The sequence below is a fragment of the Choristoneura fumiferana genome, unplaced genomic scaffold (assembly GCF_025370935.1).
Source record: "Choristoneura fumiferana unplaced genomic scaffold, NRCan_CFum_1 Sck3bRy_56;HRSCAF=226_pilon, whole genome shotgun sequence".
In the NCBI taxonomy this organism is placed as follows: Eukaryota; Metazoa; Arthropoda; class Insecta; order Lepidoptera; family Tortricidae; genus Choristoneura; species Choristoneura fumiferana.
Window position 1 is genome coordinate 29,652 of NW_027413042.1, and position 19,791 is coordinate 49,442.

Sequence of the window (19,791 nt, forward strand, 5' to 3'; positions counted from 1 at the left end):
ACATTAGGAGTTGCAAGCATTGTGTCACACAGTACTCACAATTATCAAGATATCTGTCTCTATCGGACATTTGGTTATTACAGGTTAATGTAGGTATATGTATAAATCTAAGGCACCCATATATGCTACTTCGGCACTTGGTATACTTATTATAGTACTTAGCTTTCATAGCTGCGTCGCCCGCGATGTGACCATTATTCCAGGAACACGACACTGACTCTAGTAAACTGAATACTGAACATTAACTAGAAAAGTCACTCTCGCGAGCGCGCCAACTGAACTATGACAGATCGACAGAACAGGAAGTCATAGACTAACTTACCATAGAGTTAAAGGCATTGCCATAGACAATATACATTTCGCGGAAGTGTCGCGACACTCCGGCCGGGAACAAATTAGTGTAAATGTGTCATTAGATTGCGCGTCCATTCCCTTATCCTTTCAAGGGCCCGGACCGCTGCAATTCGTTTATGTCCAGTTTGTGTCTCTAGTCTGCCACCTTCGTTTGTCAAAGAATCTTCATTCATTATGTTAGTGTCGTTCTTTAAATCGTCTTGTTTATCTTTGCTCTCAATCTCTATATCTGCAGTTGTACTATCTGTGGAATCATTTGTCATTCCTTTGCTTGAGTCTATTTCCATCTCGTTGTCAGGTAACGTTTCCATTGGTGGAACATCAGTTTCATTCATCTCAATATCACCGCTTACTACTGACTCTTCAGGTACTATTTCAGATAACCTTGGAGTTTCAACGTTTTCAGTTGGATTGTGAGGTATTGGTTCCTGTTGTTCATTATCTTCCACCTCTAACGGATATAGATGCGCGATGGAACGGGTAAATATAGTGTCTCCTACTTTCACTTTAGCTACCCTTACTAAACCGTCAGATCCTTTTGTCAGATCGATTATTTTTCCTACTTTCCAACCCTCTCGGTTTTTATTATCACCCTTTATCTGAACGATTTGGCCTTCTTTAGGAATGTCTCTTGACATGATACGAGGTTGCTTATGCGAGTGACTATACCTTTCACGTAAACTAGGTAGATAACGATTTTGAAACATTTCTTTGAATTCCTCTAGCAGGATGCGAGCTTTTCTCCAACCTTGAATTAAATTTGTTTTTGTCGATGTGCCTTGTAGTATCGGTTGATTGTTAGCTGTCTTTAACGAGATACATCCAGCTACTTGAAGGAAATCAACTGGCTTCAAAATGTGTTCAAGTTCATTATCAACACATGTCAAAGGTCGCGTGTTTATGACGGATTCTATTTCTTTGGTGATTGTTGACAGTTGGCTGTCCCATAAAAGTTGTTTTTGAAGTGTTCTTCGCATACAATGCTTAACGAGAGAAACAAGTCTCTCATAATAGCCTCCAAACCATGGAGCCAGTTCTGGTATAAATCGCCATTTGATTTTATTTTCTACACAGTATGCATTCTTTACTATGTCAGCTATCAGTTTGAAGTGTAAAGCGTTGTCTGATGTTATAAGTGATGGTACTCCTCTAGTTGAAATCATTCGCCTGAGAGCAAGCAGTCCTTCTTCTGCAGATAGATCTTTAACTACTTCCAAGTGTACTGCTCTAACAGCTAAACATGTGAACAGACATATCCATCTTTTGCTTGTTCCTTTCTCAGATTTTACTAACACAGGTCCTAAATAATCCACTCCAGTGAACGTAAATGGTTTGCTATAATTAACTCGTTCATGTGGCAGTGCAGGTGTGGGTGGTAACTTAAATGGTCCGCCTTTATGTTTCATGCAGCGTGGGCATTTGTTCAAGATCTTCTGAACATAGCGTTTTCCTTGTGGTATCCAATAAGATTGACGGATTAAGCTCAATGTATGGTTGGCACCAACATGATAATTCTTTTCGTGTGTGTCTTTAATGAGTTTATTTGTGAAATCGCAGTCTTTAGGTATGATCATCGGATACCTCTTGTCAAATGACCATTCAGCATATTTAAGTCTACCCTTACACCGTAAAATGCCATCGATATCTTTAAATAGGCCTAAATTCCGACTAAGATTAGTTTCTTTTCCGTCTACTTCTTCTCGAAAGTATTCGGCTTGTATTTTCTTAATTTCTTTTAGTGTACTATCTCGTGGTTCAATGACTTCTTGTTTTTCAGATTGTTTTTCTATTGCTTCAGGATCTTCTCGAGCTTCTTCAGTCTTCGATAGACACTCCCCAACCAAAAGAGTATGTTCTCTAGCCGTGCTTACAGGCCACTTACCAGGCTCATCGAGCAGATAATCTGGTCCGGTCAACCATCTTTGTCTATCTTCCTTCAAACTTGTTGGTCTGGTAGCTACATCAGCAGGATTCAATTCTGAAGGAACATATCTGATAATCAAGTCTTTATTTCTCTTAATCTCCTCAAGCCTTCTCGCTACAAACGGAGTTAATAATTTGCTTGAATTGAACCAGTCGATCACAATTTGACTGTCCGTCCAGAGTACTTGTTGGGTTATCTTGAAGTGAATGAACTTTGTTATGTATTTTATCAAACGACTTCCAATAAGTACACCTAAGAGTTCAAGTCGTGGTATCTTCAAATTCTCTTGGTCTTTTATTGGCACTAGGCGTGACTTTCCTATGACAAAACTTTTTTCATTCTTTCCTACTATATAAACCACAGCAGAATACGCTCTTGTGGAGGCGTCCGAGAAGCAGTGAATCTGACAATCATTGTTTTGAGAATTTTTCAGGTAGCGTCTGGTCAAACTTGTTTCTTTAACTTCGTCTAAGTTTCCTTTAATTTCATTCCATTGATCAACAATATCCTGGGGCAATGGTGTATCCCATTTTATTTTTGTTTTCCATAGGTCCTGTAGCAGTAGTTTAGCAGATAGCAACGTGGGTACTGTGTATCCACATGGATCATAAATGGATGCGATGCTTTTCAAAATACCTCTTTTGGTATTAGCATTGTTGAGTACCTTAGTCCTTAGGTGAAGCGTATCATCTTCCAGGTTCCAGTCCAAACCTAAAACCTTGACAATTTTATCAGGAGCAGCATCAGGAATACTATGCATTAGTTCCTCGGAGTTAGAGCTCCACTCTCTTAAATTCATCGATATTTGTTGAAATGTTTCTTTAGACTTCGAGTATAAATCTAATGCCTCTTGTGTATTGTTGGCTCCAGTCACAATGTTGTCGACATATATATCGTTGGCTAGTTTTCTGACTTTCTCGCTTTCAGCTTTTGACAAGTGATGTTTTATAGTGGCGTTCAACATGAACGGACTCGAGATGATTCCAAATGGAACCCTCGTGAATCTCAGGTACATAAGGTTGTCTTCATTTACTGCCTTATGGATATTTTTAAGCCATAGAAACCTTGTCACATCTCTGTCCTGTTCTTTAAGTCCAATTTGTAAAAACGCCTTTTCAACGTCCGCTGTGATTCCAATGGAGTAGCATCTAAATTTTAAAATTAAACCTGTCAAATCTTCCAACAACATTGGGCCACAATGAAGATGTTCATTTAAAGACTTGTTGTCTTTGGTTTTGGCTGACGCGTCGTATACAATGCGTAAGGATTTACCAGGTACCGAAACTCCGTGATGAGGTAGGTAGTGGATTGGATTGCTCTCTTCATTTGCCTGTGTGATAGGTACTACTTCTATAATTTCCTTTTCTAATTGGTCCTTTAATGTTTCATCATATTTCCGCAGAGTATCAGCATCTAGCCTCTTGACTAAATTGACTAAGCGTCCGAACGCCAAACCAAAGTTTGATGGTATATGCGGTGGATATTCGTTCCATGGCCAACTTACATAGTATCTACCGTCTCTGTTTTCAGTGGTTTCATTAAAATGTTTGATGGCTTCTACATCTCGATCCATTTTGGGCGAGTCGGTGATCCCAATTGACTCTAAGTCCCACAAGCACTTTAAGTTGCCATTGTCTATTGGTGCGTCCGGTCGGTTTAGTCTGGTTTCACAGGATGCTTGGAAGTATGTTACTACTGACAAGTCGTCGCAGGATTTATTTGCGGTCATTCTTGAGACTCCTGAAAGTATCCATCCTAACTCGGATTCTACTAAGTATAAGTCTTCCTTTATTTGTATTTTTCCATACCCATGAGCGAATAATAATAATCGTTACCGATTAGGATATCAACTCTATCAGATAATGATCCATCGTCAGCAAATACATAATTTTCTATGTGATTCCAGTTGTTTAGTTTCTGATCCATGTAGGGAACGCTATGAGATATTGATGGGACAACATTAGCAAACAATGTTTTAATGTTATTAGTGCGTGTTTCTATATTCAACTTTACAATCGGGCTATCCAGTTCTTGAGGTACTTTAGTTCCAAAGGTAAAGATGAAAAGGTGATTTTCCTCTTCGGTTTTTAGTCGCAGTTCTTCAGCAATGCTTCGAGTCACGTAGCTCCGTTGGCTTCCTGAGTCAAGTAAAATGCGACACCTTTTCGACCTTCCATTTTCACCTTTCACCATAACTACAGCTGTTTGAAGTACAGTAGGGCCTTTCATGCCTACATGCATCACGCTGGTGCTTGTAGATGGCTTTTCTGTTTCCTCCCTTTTGTAAAGTTGTTAGGACATAATGCCTTATGGTGACGAAGTCGAAGTCCCTTTGAAGAGCATTTGTAACAAAACTTCTTGAGTTCACATTGTTGAAGGAAGTGTCCTTCTCGAAAGCAGTTGAAACACCTGTTCTTCAATTTGGCTTTTCTTTCTTCAATGGTTTTAACTTTCCCACAGTAGACATTATAATGGTTTTCTCCGCAAAAAATGCATGACCACTTCCTTTTCTTTTGGCCATAAAACCTTCCATTGGTCTCCTTTTTAGGTTCAAATTTTCTCTTCATTGGTGTATAATTTTTATTTGGTCTTGAATTCCAATGGCTAGTTCCAGGCTTGTTGTCAAGTGAAGTGAAGTGATTTCTTTGAGGCTTTGCATTATGAGGTTTGTTTTTCCTGAATTCCCTCCGTTGCGTTTTCTCTTTGACATGCAAAGTTTCCACTGTATATTGTGGTGCCTCACTCGTGGTCTTCTCCTGTGTCATTCTTTGCGATTCCTCCTTAGCAGAAATAATTATGGACAGTTGCCTGCGGATATCTTCAACGGTCTCCTTCCCATCGGACCCCAGTCTCATTTTTACCTCGTATATTATTTCACTAGGGAATTTTTCCATAAGCAGGAATCGCACATGATTGGAACTGGTGTTCTCTCCCATTGATTGGAGCACCCTCAAGTGTCTTTCAATTTCATCCAACGTTCCACGGCAGTCTTCCATTTTCTCAGCTCGTTTGACGTTGTTCAAGGCCTTGTGATGTGCATATATTATGTCATTTTCTTTTCCATATCTTGTCTTTAATGCACTGACAGCAATTTGATAACTTTTATTTGTGGTATCAAATCCATCCACAAGTCTGGCCGCATCTCCTTTCAGTGAACCCTTGAGGTACAGCAGCTTGTCAACGTCGTTCAGCTTTCTCCGGTTAATATTTGACGTGAACTGGTCCCAGAACTGATGCCATTCAAGTACATTGCCACTAAACTCCGGCAAAGTCAGATCTGGAAGCTTACTGTATGATGATTGTGCGTTTTCTTTACTTGATGTTGTGGTTTCCTCAGACTTCAACTTTATTTTGGTTTCGAGTTCAGCCAACACTACCTCTCCTTGCAACTGATCGGTTGTAAAATCAGAAATTTGGTCCGGGTTCGGGTTATTGCATGTGTTGAAGTAGTTGTACAGTTCAGATGTGAAGCGAGACAAAATAGACTTTAATTTAGCTGTAACCACCTTGGCATTATCCAAATTGTTGTTGTCTAACGTAATGCAGAGATTGAGAGCTTGTTCTGATAAACATTTAATTTCTTTGACAAATGTGGACAAACGAGTTAACAATATTTCTTCCATAATGGTTAAGTAGAATGCTGAAATTAAATTTAACACCATAATAACATGCAAACATAAATAATGAATCATTAAAAAAATGTATATGACTTGCTGGCCAGTGTCTTAAGTTTTACCTAATTGTGGGTAACAATTTGGCATCGTCAGAATAATATATTAAAGTTTTTGAAGTGAGAAATTGCATCTGACTGTACTCATTGCTAATATGATAAATGAATGTGAAATTGTGGATGTAATGTAAGTAATCACATTATTTATTATTTATAACGACACAGTATTCATAATGTAAATTACAGTAGAATGGCAAAAATTAAAATAATGATTAATAATGATGAATAATGATATAGTTTACTTGACGTAAAATAATTCTCTTATAAGTTATAAGCTTGCACCAAGATTCTACTACTTGAATTTTTATTTTCATATGTGGCAACACTTGCTTACTTGTATGGCTTGTTATCATTAATTCAAACTGACTTTTCACTGTGTTGCACTTAAATATTCACACACATGAGTAACAGCTACATCAGAAATAATTAGACTTAGATTTTGTTTAGTAGTCGTTATACATAGGTACATAGTTATATACCGTCACTTATGCATGTCACGCATCATTGTATTTTATTTCGACTAGTACTTATTTATAAATTGCAATGTAAACATTAACACTTTGTGAGCCGTCGGTAAATGAAATTATTGCGTAGTATTCTCAAATTAATAATAAGTATGACTTAAAACATACCTTGGTCTATGCCGAATGAAATGACGTTCGCACGCTCGTATCCGTGAAGTTTTTATGTATTTGAATCGAATTAGAATTATCCTCCTTAATTCCTCTTATCGTTGGCGGCAGTGGCAGCGTTCTCGCGTAATGTGTATGCCCTTTAAGTATTATGTGTAACATTTAAACTTTGAAACATCACAATATTAAAACTTTAAAATCGGGATAAATTTTGTTCTTAGATTCGAACTAGAACATTCGACCACACGGTCTTTATTCCGTAAGAAACCCACAGAGAGTAAGCTATCTACATAGGTAGGCAGGTACCTAAGTTTGTTCTGGGCAGCAAACAGAAATCGTAGTAATCGTCATCTTAAACACGTTCAAACAAGATTCAATTAAACTAATAATGATCTTAGTAAAGTTTAGACTTATTTTCTGAACTTAAACTTGTAACTTGTGTGTGCGCTTACGCGCTAAGCTATCTGCTTGTCTGCTCAAAGACGAATAACGCGACGCAGAGAAGCTATTTTGTTACTAATCCAGTAAAATGAACAAAACACATACAAAACACTCGTTATTCATTTGTTACACAGATCATCGAGTCGTAGTTCAAGAGTAATCTCCTAGTAAAATTGCTGGTTTCCATCAGCCATGTACACGCGTAGCGATTTTGGCTTTAAACTTGGTAAAATATAGTAAAACGTTCTATGAGACTTACCTAAGTATAATACAACACTCGCTAGGTGTTTATTTTCACGTTTTATACAACTTTTTCCACTGTAATCACTTTAAGTAAAATTTTCACGTTTTCAGCCGTCGTCGGTTCGGTGGTGAAAACTAGAGAGAAGAAAAAAAATGGCCGCGCCTTTCCCGCTCGTCTTTCTGACAATTTAATTTTTTATATCAAACTTTTTAATCTCACGTTATTAACTTGTTAATATTGCTAAAATTAAGGATTTATTTTTTAATAGCAAGTGTGCGTATTAACTTTCTTAGTTGATTTGTCGTAAAAATCCAATAGTGATGTATTATAATGTACTTGACCTAAATCTTTCGTAGAGAAATGCACCATTGGAGCTTGCTTTTACTTCCGGTTTCTAGTATTTCATGTCCTAAACTATTAGCCTATTAGAGATAAAATATTGCCAGTAATGCCAACATAACGACCTTTAGGTACATTGCACACTTACCATAACCATACATGACAGCAAATGTGGAATTATAGAATTAAAATTGGACTAATATAATCAAGCGTAATATATTGGTAATATACGTATTAGTAAACAATCTCATATTTTTACTTGATTTATTTGAGAGTACAGTTCTATGCAATTTGAAATGCCATTTACTATTCACGATTAATTTTCTAAAAAGGGATAAGTCAGTTTCTGTTCATGTGTAACTGACCTAACCAACGTAACCCGCTGGTTACTAAGAAATTCTAGAATCGAGGTCCGGATCGCACCGTCCCGCTCGCTCTCATATTAAATTCTATTAACGTGAGCAGGACGGCACAAAACGAGGCTCGCACCCGCCAGCAAGCAAGTCATTTTCGCCTTCTTCAGATGATCGTCATGATCTTATATTACTCTCGAAATTATAATTTGCATGTTTTATAGTTTATAGGTATTTCTTATGTACATATAATTAGTTGTTTAACTAGGCTTATTTTAAGAAACTCCTTTACAAATTGTTTATTCTATACAATATACAGGTATGTATGTACATGTTTAGGTCAAAATTAAAACTTAGTTTCAGGAGTGAACAACAGATGTCGCTGTGAGTCGCAAACTTGCAATGAGCTTTTATTTCAATTAAATTTTAATTAGTCAGTCAATGCATTATTCAACTTACTTATGGTTAAATTTGAGTCTTATAATCCCAGCTCATCTCCACCATTTGTCGCCACGTTTATTATCCTAGGCCGTTACATCATTACCTAACGTACCTACATAGACAGGGCAGCGACACTTGCCCTGGTTGAACAATGCATCAACTCTATGTATTCTCATTATAGTATGCAAGTGATTAAGATTGCGACTCATACCTGTATACTCCTAGTCAGGCCATCTGTGTTCAGCTCCGTGGACTTAGTCTGCTTCGCTTTACTGTATTCACCACCTGTTGGAGTAGATAAAGTATGACTCCACTGCATGGAGCCCTAATAGGTGTCTTAGGTTTACCTAGTGAACTTATATGGTTATCATCATCAGTTAAGTTATGTACAATTATGTAGATACAAACATATGCTTTCTTTCTAGCGATATATGTGCTTATATCGGCACTCTCGGAGCCTGTATATTAAACATCCAGTGGGATCGCCGCAGGTCACCCACTGTGCTCATACTGCAAGGCAGACTGTGGAGCAGCTCCCCCCTCATATCCACAGGGACCATGAAGAGTTAGTCTAACATGGGAATCGCTTTCATATTCTGAGACCTCAGTCTCGGCGCCAGGTGGACAAGCCACTAACTACTCACATTAGGAGTCAAAGCATTGGTCACACAGACCACAATTATCAAGATATCTGTCTCTATCGGACATTTGGTTATTACAGGTTAATGTAGGTATATGATAAATCTAAGGCACCCATAATGCTACTTGGCACTTGGTATACTTATTATAGTACTTAGCTTTCATAGCTGCGTCGCCCGCGATGTGACCATTATTCCAGGAACACGACACTGACTCTAGTAAACTGAATACTGAACATTAACTAGAAAAGTCACTCTCGCGAGCGCGCCAACTGAACTATGACAGATCGACAGAACAGGAAGTCATAGACTAACTTACCATAGAGTTAAAGGCATTGCCATAGACAATATACATTTCGCGGAAGTGTCGCGACAGAGCTTCCTCTTTATCAAAGTCACTTTTTATCAAAGAAGCTGCGTGATGTAACAAAGGTAAAAAATCTTTGATGTGTAAGTATGCTTATGTAGGGTTTGTGAGCTCTTTTTAGGGTTCCAGAGCCCTGAACCCTTATAGTTTACGGAACCCTTATAGTTTCGCCATGTCTGTCTGTCTGTCAGCCCGTCCGCGGCTTTGATCAGGGACTACCAATGCTAGCTGTAATTTTGCAATATGTAAACTATGCCGACAAAATGGTACCTACAATAAAAAAATTAAAAAATTTTTTTTAGGTATTTTTTATAGACGTGGTATAAGTGGGAGTGATTTTTTTTCTCATCCAACCCTATAGTGTGTGTGAGGTATCGTTGGAAAAGTCTTTTAAAATCATTAATCGAGCATCCCCCCTCTAAAATCTAAACCGGTGGGTGGCTAAATTTGAAAAAAATCAGGATGGTAGTTAGTAAATTTAAAGATTTGAAGATTTTTTACTGGACATAATAACATACATGTTTTAAAATAATTAGATCATCGTAAGCAGCTGCAATAGTATGAACTGTGTCGCAGCTGTTTACGCCCACCTCGGGATTATGGAGCAGTTATGTTATGTTCTAAAATAATACATTTATATAGGTTAGTAAGTGTACTTAATTATTAAGACTATGTTAGAATAAGAGAATAAAAGCAGGCATAAACCAAACTTTCAAGGAAAACTATAACGGCTAAGTTTGCTTGAGAATAGCAGCCTAAAATATACCTAAACTTGGAAGATTTCGTATAAAATACGAAATCCTTAGAAAAATATTACTTAATTTTTTCGTAATGGCTACGGAACCCTATTTTGGGCGTGTCCAACACCACGCTCTTGGCCGGTTTTTAGGGTTTCGTAGACTTCGTAGTTCTACAACTTCAACTCTTTTATTTTTTCCATGTCCGTACATCTGTCCACGGCTTACCTCAGAGACGAGCTGCTAGTAATCCAAATCGATCACGCCGACAAAAAGTAGTTAAAATAAAATATTGATTTTTTCTTTGTTCATATAAGAGAAAACCCATAGTGTGGGGTAGGTATCGTTGGATAAGTCTACATTATATATAAGTTTTTGCAAAAAATAGCCTTAAGAGTGCTAATTTTTGCTAGAGGCAAATGTAAAAATAGTTATTTGTGCAACAAGAGAGCAAAGTCGTTTTTTGGTGCGAGTGTTGATTTTGAATCCCGAGTAAGCGAAGGATTCTACAATTGAATCACGAGCGATAGCGAGTGATTCTAGGTTAGAATCTGAGATCAGCGAGGGATTCAAACACACGAGATGCAAAAAAACTTTGGCGAGAACATTTAATTTAAATTAAAGGTTAAAATAAAACCACATATATTTAGAAGACAAAAAATATCAAAAACTTTAAAATATAATCCGATTGTTAAGAAATAAATATAGTACTTACTAATCATATTTAAAACTTTTTCTCGAAAATGATTCATACAGTCGCCATTACATCTTTAAAAAGTCACTTAAGAATGCCAGACAACGATCAAAAGTCTCCGGTAAGTAGACAGGTTTTGAATATGGAACGAAAAAGTATCCAGTATAAAAATAAACCTTTAAATATGATTTTATTAGGATTTCTATTGTTTGAAACATGAATATAAATAGATTACTTGCAAATTCATTCAATTTGACAAATATTTGATCCAACTTTAAGAGATAGGCAGTAGGTATACGGAACGATTTTATAAAAAAAAAAACAGCAGCGGCTTTCGTACAACGAGGTTGCATACTTTATTAAAAGAGTGGGAAAATTGTAACATTTCGGAAATATTTCGCTGTCATATAATTCACTATGTTTTTTTTTAATTTCACCTCGTGTTTTTGTTTTTCAATTTGTCCTTATTATAATTAATTAATTATTGACATATTTTTAATGCTAAAGGTCAACACAGTATTTTTTATTAGGTTGGTATAATGCTTCTTGCTTAATTAAAAAGTAAAAAAAAAACTTAGAAAAAAGTAAAATTGAGCGGGATATTCGTTCATTTATGCTCGTTTTGTTTGCTAATTTATCTTTTTAGTTTATATTTGAGAAAAGCACCGTACAAGCTTCGAACAATAAGTGCTATACTAAATCCCTCTAATAATGCACTATATACTTAATATAACAGACGTTTTGTAATTTTGCGGTTATATGTGTGTATCCGAACGTTTGTTTGTTTCTTTTTAGGCCTACAGAATTTGAAAATCGAACTTAGTATCGATTTGATCCTCTCTCGCTTTTTTCATATTGAAGTGAAAGTGACAGATCTAAGTCAAGTTCAAATATTTGGAATTCAGTGAGTGGACCCAGCACTGTCCTCAGAATTAAAAAAAATAATTAAAAAGCTACTTTGTCTCACGGAGTGAGCAAAATGCGATTTTGCTCACTGATTTTTCATAGCAAAACCTGCCTGTTTGAGCTGCTGAGGTGAAAAATATATTAATTTAATATAACATTAAACACTCAGTGACATTAAATATAAAAGGAAAACATATATCACAGCACACCCTAGGAGGCTTATCCAGTTAGAGTATAGTGTACCTATAGTCAACCGAAACTTAATCCTTACTAATATTATAAATGCGAAAGTATGTTTGTATGTTACCTATTCACGTTTAATCCGCTGAACCGATTTATATGGTTATGAAGAACTGAGCCTGGGAAGGATAAAGAATAGTTTTATTCCGGAAAATTGCATAGTTCCCGCGGTAGAGCTACAAACGAATTTTTTGCAGACGGAGTCGCGGATAAAAGCTAATATTGAATATTTCCCGCATATTAAGTACGGAACCTTTCATTGCACATGGCCCGATACGAACTTGATTATTATTATAAAGTGATCAATTAACAGAAAGTAGCACAAAGCATTTATAGCGATCCCTTACCAGCTCTACCCTAGTTATGGCAGCTTTAACCAAATACCCAAGTAAGTTTTGTTAATAAAAGATATCATGTTGGTAGTAAATATACCAAATTAAGAAGAAAATCTATTACGGCTAAGCGAAGTTTGCTTGAGCAGCCTAACTTATAAAATAAGAGTACTGTATAGGTAGAATATTCCGTACAAAATACAAAAATTTAGGTACCTACATGTTTTTTTTTTAATATGGTGGCCAATGCAGCTCGTCGTCACCTAATAGCAAGTGATTGATGACCACCACCAACACCAGAGGGGATTCCAATTCCTTGCCGGCCTCTAACATACATAGAATCTTCATGTAGGTACCTAACACGTCTTCATATGTTAGGTACCTAGGTACTTAAGTATATTATGGTTACGCGGCGTAGGTAGGTAGAATTCCACTTTATTTTTATAAGTACCTTATAGATCTGTTAATTTATGAATTATGATCATAACTACATTATAATAAATCGATTATCGGCGCATAGGAAGTACCTATTCGTTAACGCGGAAAGATCCGGAAGCATCAACAACGTTGTGTAAATCTGTAAAAATAACCGAAGCGCAATGTTCGTGTATGATACATACATGCTTTGCTGAATCATGCATAAAATGAAATTTACGTACTTAGATGCTTAGCCTGGCCTGGCCGAGTCGATATTTATACAACCTGTGTCATCACGAGGTCAAGAATTCTGCAGTGCATCTTCTGTATTATACCTACCTATACTGGTTGACCTTAATTCTTGTATCCCCTCGTTCTTGACTCATAATGTAGCTATTTACAGAACATGTCAGTTCATTAGATGCATATCTAAACATACAAATTATTTTAAAGCTTAATTTGTTTTCAATGGAGCGACTACTATAATTCAGAAAACAGTTAAGACCATTAAAGTAAAACTTTGATCGTCATCTATTCACGCCGAATACCTTTACAAGCAAGTAAAGGGAATGGTTATTACGTGTAATGTCTATTTGAAATTTGAAGCCCAAATTACCGCTTCAAAAGTAGGCACAGGTTTGTTATGCAACCTCATTTGTGTCCGGCTGTGACCTCCGAAGGTCTCCGTGTCCTAAGCGGCGCAGAGGCGCGGCGATGCCGACGAGTCTTCTCTCATATTGGAAGTGAAAGTGACTGAATGGGGCGGAGGCTTAATTAGAGAAGAGACCTGCGCTTGCGCCAGTCCCTCCGAAGTCGCCGCGCTTTACACACGCGCCCGTGTCCCGCCGCTTCTTAACGCCGCACGCACGACCCACACCCAACAGCGAGGTACAATACCGGGAGCACCTGCACTGCACGGAGCTTGTACCACTACACCTGTGACATTACAATCAAAGGTGTTATAAACAAAGCAAATAAACAACGTGAGTGTTCTATCTGAGAGGGTGGTTTATGAATAGGGATGTCATCATCCCAGCCTATATACGTCCCACTGCTGGGCACAGGCCTCCTCTCAGAACCAGAGGGCTTGGGCCATAGTTCCCACGCGGGCCCAGTGCGGATTGGGAACATCACACACACCATTGAATGGCTTCGCAGGTTTGTGCAGGTTTCCTCACGATGTTTTCCTTCACCGCAAAGCTCGTGGTAAATTTCAAATGTAATTCCGAATGGAATGTAATGAATAGGGGTGTGGATTCTGTTTAATTTGGCTTTTTGTTTCTTGCTTGCGTGAAAAAAATTCAGTACTTGTAGTAACTAAAATAATTTATTATGATTTATTTTATTTAAAAATATGTACGTAATTAGTAGAATATTATTTTGTTACCTTAGCGGGATATTTTTTTGCGTCATCGTTGTTTGATTTGGTAGGGGCACTACATGTGCCTTCTATTCATGTAGGATCAATCATATAAGGCATTGTATGGAATCACTCAAATTTCATATATAAATTTTAATAAATCAAATATTTTGAATTTTAGAAGGTTTTCAATATAAGTTTTCGCTCAGTTACCAAATTCTGATATTGATGCGACTACGGTACGTTACAATCTCTTTGCAAGCTATTACCTAATGGTCCGAAGCTGTAACGACGCTCGGTAAACATTGTGACGGATAATGAAGCGAGAGACGCAGCTTTCCGTCACCGTAAAACGCGTCCCAAATCGACGATTTCTCGCGTTGAACACCATTTCACGCAAACGTTTAAACTCGCAGCAAGGAGGTCAGCAAGGCGGGTTTTGCTTTCACAAATACAACAAAATAAATTCATCTCACGTATCGATTGTCCTCAGGCAGTCGAAGTCTGCATAAATAAAAGAAAGCGAACTCGTAGGTTGATAATACGGACTCGTCGGCTTACCAGTGACCACTTTCGTCGACTCGGAATGCCTGCTAAACTGGGCGTCGTCGCCCTCGCCGCCGCCGTATGAGCCGTATCGACCGCGACCCTGTCCCGCAGTTCCATCCAGTATACCATTTTATCACGAACGTTTGAATAGAATTAGCCATTTCGTTCTCGAGCTGGGAATTGATAGTTTAAAGTTTAAAATATTAAATCCTCAAATCTTACCTAAGAGTCAGCTATGCGGTGTTAGTATCCGGCGATAAAGGTCCGAAGACCCCAAACATCTTTCAAGATTGTCATGATGATTATGAGCAAGCACGAAAATTCGCCCCTCTTACGTATTTTGGAAAATAAAATTACTACAACTCGACAAAAGAACAAAAAGTCTACCAATACCAACGGCTTAAATCCGATAAAAACTAGGTAGGTGTAGGTCCAACTCCCTATTAGGTGTAGAGCTTTACGATAATCACAAGTGAAAATTCGAAAGCGAAGTTGTCAAAAAAAGTACTTATAAGTATTTTGCAAAATCCGCAAAATCACGATGCTAAGTTTTACACGCTAGATCTAGTGTTTTTTATAACTGATTGATTAAGAAAACGAGCCAAGTGCGAGTCGGACGTACACGACGCGACGGTAACACGAAGGATTTCGTGCAATTTCCAGTATTAGGATCAAGCAATTGCTTTTTAACTTTAGCGAATATTATTATTAGCGACGATCACAGAAATAAACACTGTTAAAATCTAAGCATCTACGAGTAGGTACCTGTTCTTTTTGAATAAACACCCTGAGACGGTGACGGACGACGGAGTGACAGCCAAGCATTCATAATAGTTACAAAAGTAATCATAATAGTTAAATAAGTGTTCTGGGCCCTATTTCACCACTCTGACAGGTGCGACTACTACTTTGATAGGGAGCCATATTTAAAATATCTACGCGTACCTGTGTTAACACGAAACCCTACCAAACTTGACACAGCTATAATCTCAGGTCAAGATTTATCGACAAATCTACAAATAAAATGTCGACTAGGAAAAATAATTCTTGTTTCACATCATCATCATCATCATCCCAGCCTATATACGTCCCACTGCTGGGCATAGGCCTCCTCTCAGAACAAGAGGGCTTGTTTCTTGTTTCACGACATGATATTATCATTATATTTAGATCGGAGCCTGGCGTACCTTTAAGGTACGCAACCCTAACGAAATATTGGACGTCGCACACAGCTGTGTCTTTCATCAGCAATCTTTTGGCTGCCATCAGGGCCGTCTTAGTTCATGCCGGGGGCCCTTGGGCACCAACGAATCTGGGGCCACATTGAAACGTAGAAAAACAAATTCATTGACAGTAAAAACACTAAGGGCTGTTTCACCATCCATTGATTAGTGTTAACTGTCGGTTAAATGTGATGCCGTCTCCGTCTATTCGAACTAAACAAATAGAGACGGCATCACACCTAACCGCCAGTTAACACTAATCAATGGATGGTGAAACAGCCCCTAAGTATTTTAGTTCAAGCGAACACATCGGACATTGGGGGCCCCATGTGCCCTTATGTTACCATAATTGGTATTCTATCGATGAGAGATACTGGCTGCCATGGTGTTTTCAGCGGCTATATCGTTGCACTTGACGCCAAATATATTACTAATCTACTTAAATTGTACCTTTTTTTCCACGCATACCTATAACCAGGTGTCGACGCAGTCAAGACCCAAAGTAGTATTATTAGTTATTCTATGACCAATGATAGGACAGGTACTGCAGGTACTGCACGAAATATACTTATATATGGAAAAAAAGATTAGCAAAACCCTCACAGCACACGTATCTAAAAGAAAAAAGATTTTTTTTAACAAAAAGTAAAACCGACTCCAAAAAAATAAAAAAATAACAAAAAATGGAACCGACTACAAAACCCTTGAAAATATTTTTCTAGGTAGGTACCTACTAGCTCGAAGTCGGTGCCTCAGCACGAGCCAGCAGGAGGGATTGAAACCGAAACCCATAGTATGTCAAAGAGGTAGACGACTATAATTGTCCCCTCCTGCTGGGTCGTGCTGAGGCACCAACTTCGAGCTAGTACGTATTACCTAGAAAAATATTTTCAAGGGTTTTGTAGTCGGTTCCATTTTTTGTTATTTTTTTGGAGTCGGTTTTACTTTTTTGTTAATTTAAATTTGTACAGAGCCCTCAGTCTGTCTCGCACTTGGCCAATTTTTTAGGGTTCCGCGCCCCATACCTCAAAAGGAATTCTGGAAGCACTTCGTTATCAGTACGTCTGTCTGTCAATATCCTTTGTGCTTAGGAACGCGTAAAGAAAAAGAATCGGTTGACTATTCCCAGACCCCAGCCAGACTATACCCTAGCATCAAGGAAAACTGGAAACTGAGTTGTAGATTTATATATGATTGCACATAATCATGTTTTATTCTTTTAATGAGCCGACGTGTTGAGGTATGTTGTAATTGTTTTTCTGTGCAGATGAGCCGGCATACTTGTCTGGCAGTCACAGCTTTGCTGGCTGTGCTATGTGTCGCCGACGCCCAGAGGAGACTCGCTTTGCCTGACCCAAGAAGCTGCGCCAACAGTAAGTACCTACTGTAGGTTAAAGTAAAACTGAGACAGAAGAAGACTAAAAAGAATGAACCAATATGATTTACTGTTTCTTAGGTAACCGCTATAATCCATTAAGATACTAGATTTTTAAAATATGTACTTACCTCTACCGAATTGAAAATTGCATGGTATCTGAAAAAGCCATTGTGTCAAATAGAGAGAACAACATGTAAATACACATTAAACATCCTAGACCCGAGAATAAATATTCGTATTATTCATACAAATATCTGCCCCGGCCGGGAATCGATCCCGGAACCTCAAGCTTTGTAGTCAGGTTCTCTAACCACTTGGCCATCCGGTCGTCGATGTCGACGCAGTAATATTCCATTCCAAATACTTGCACCTAGTGCTTACATTTTGGTGATGTTTTTATTAACTTGTAATGTAATGTAACTAGTTATGTTTGTTCGAGTGGAATTAATATTTCAACTTAAATTTAGTATGTAGGTTAGGTGCCAATAGGCAAAACCCATCAATAAGTAGCGAAAATGAATGTGGGTATTCAAGATAGAGATATTCTCATAATCTTTTCATTTTATAGAACACAGGGTCAGATTAGGTCAAAAATTCTTTCTTTTCCAATCAAGGGTATATCTTAATTGAACATTTAACAGTAAGTGTACCCTATGGTCCGAAGGGGAAATCGAAGCTGTTGCCGATGTTTACACTCAGTCATAACCGCTAGATGTAACTAGTTTACGCCGGCTGTAATGGTTACTTTGCGATTGCAACATCTTCGGTCAGGTCAATAATATTTTATATTCCCATCCCAGTGTTAAAGTAACTAGTAGTTTACCTTGCACACTAATTGCTTTGGAGGTAATTCTAAGTCCTCGTTTAGGAAATGCGTTATTCGGAGTCACGATCATTTAACGCTATTTATCGCATCATAAACTGTACTCAATTTACTCTTATCAGTTCGGTAGTTATTAGTTTTAACTAAGCTTTGTATGTACATATAACATATAAATACATTTTCCCTCCTTGGACATCCCATGAGAAATTTAATTGTTAGCAATGGTTTGCTTGCTTTTTATCCTGACTTTCCCATGTAACTGTCTTGAAAACTCTATCGCATGCGCATGCACATATATGCACAATTGCAAATATAGTTCACTCACGCTAGAAAATAAGATTTTTCTTTTTTTTAAAGTACAGTCAACGTCATAAATAAGTGATAATGTCTGTACCTGTGGCTTTTCAAACATGACGTTAAAGTGACGAGGGACAAAAGTGATCACTATTTATGACGTTGACTGTACTTACCTACATACATTTTATACAAATTGTATACTACAGTAAATACATTGTTTTAGTCAGGGTAGTTAGTGCTAGAAAGTTGTAATATCGCATTAGTATACAAGATGAACTATACGGATAGGGTGGTAAAATATTTTTTTCATAAACATTTATTTTTGGTTTCTCTCCTTCTCATAAATTAAAAACTTTTTTATCATCTATCCCCATATAGTTTGGGGTAGGTAAGTAGGTACCTGTCGTTGGATAGGTCGTTCAAAAACATTATAGGTTTGCTCAGATAAATTTTCGATTTAGAGAATCATTTGAAAAAGCTTTAAAATGCTTATTTTTGTTAGTCAAATGTTAAATGTACTTCTTACCTTATAATTATGTGTGTCGTGGGCTAGTAAATGACTTGGTTAACTTGCTAGTCATGTATAGGTAGGCAACCAAAAGTGACCTCTGTTACTAAAAATATTACTATATTAAAATATACGAGAAGCAGCTAATACAGCTAGAAGCACAGAGTTCAATTAAGTTCATGTGGAAGAATGCATACTGCACAGTAAGCAAGACTTAGAGGCTAATTTGCCATTTAGCTTTCTACTGTGCACAATAACATTAAGAAACAGGTGAACGGCATTAGGATCAACAACTCATTCGGTATGAATTTATTTAGTAATATTTACTCTAATATATAACGAGCTATGGAGTGAGCTATGCTTGGAGTTTCTTTGCGTGATGTATCCGGAATAACATAGCTGGAAAAATATATGCAATTTGAAGTGGCAATGGGCGGGCCAGATCGCTCAAAGAACAGATAACCGTTGGGGGAGAAAAGTCCTCGAGTGGCGACCACGAACCGGAAGACGAAGCGTTGGCAGGCCTCCCACCAGGTAGACTGACGATATCGTGAGAGTTACCGGTGGATGCAAGTGGCGAGTTGTCGTTCATTGTGGCGTTCTAAGAGGGAGCTAGGCCTTTGATCAGCAGTGGATATCTTCCGGCTAAGGACTGTAATATCAGGATACTTGTCATTATGGTTTAGTTTAAGGATGTTGTCATTTAGCAATAAATATAAGCTGAACGAGAGCTAAACCTTTGGTTAAAATAATTTGCGGATATTGCACGTAAGCAATTAGAGTTTGCAACAAACAATATAATAATAATATTACTTTTGGTGCGGTTCTTATGGGAAATCATATGCTTTCGCAATGATGAAGGCA

General features: G+C 37.7%; 1 protein-coding gene and 1 long non-coding RNA gene across 2 annotated transcripts; one reads left to right on the top strand and one right to left on the bottom strand.

Moving 5' to 3' along the window:
* Positions 1–4,518: 4,518 nt before the first annotated feature.
* On the bottom strand, positions 4,519–9,466 carry LOC141445209 (uncharacterized). The gene is made up of 2 exons (XM_074110994.1): positions 6,641–9,466; positions 4,519–5,918 (listed from the first exon to the last, which is right to left on the bottom strand). The coding sequence occupies exon 2, from the start codon at positions 5,899–5,901 to the stop codon at positions 4,519–4,521; it is 1,383 nt and encodes a 460-aa protein (XP_073967095.1). The 5' UTR covers positions 5,902–5,918; positions 6,641–9,466.
* Positions 9,467–13,196: 3,730 nt separating this feature from the next.
* LOC141445208 (uncharacterized) lies at positions 13,197–18,958 on the top strand. The gene is made up of 2 exons (XR_012453296.1): positions 13,197–13,772; positions 17,189–18,958. It is a non-coding gene; the product is annotated as an uncharacterized lncRNA (long non-coding RNA).
* Positions 18,959–19,791: the final 833 nt, after the last annotated feature.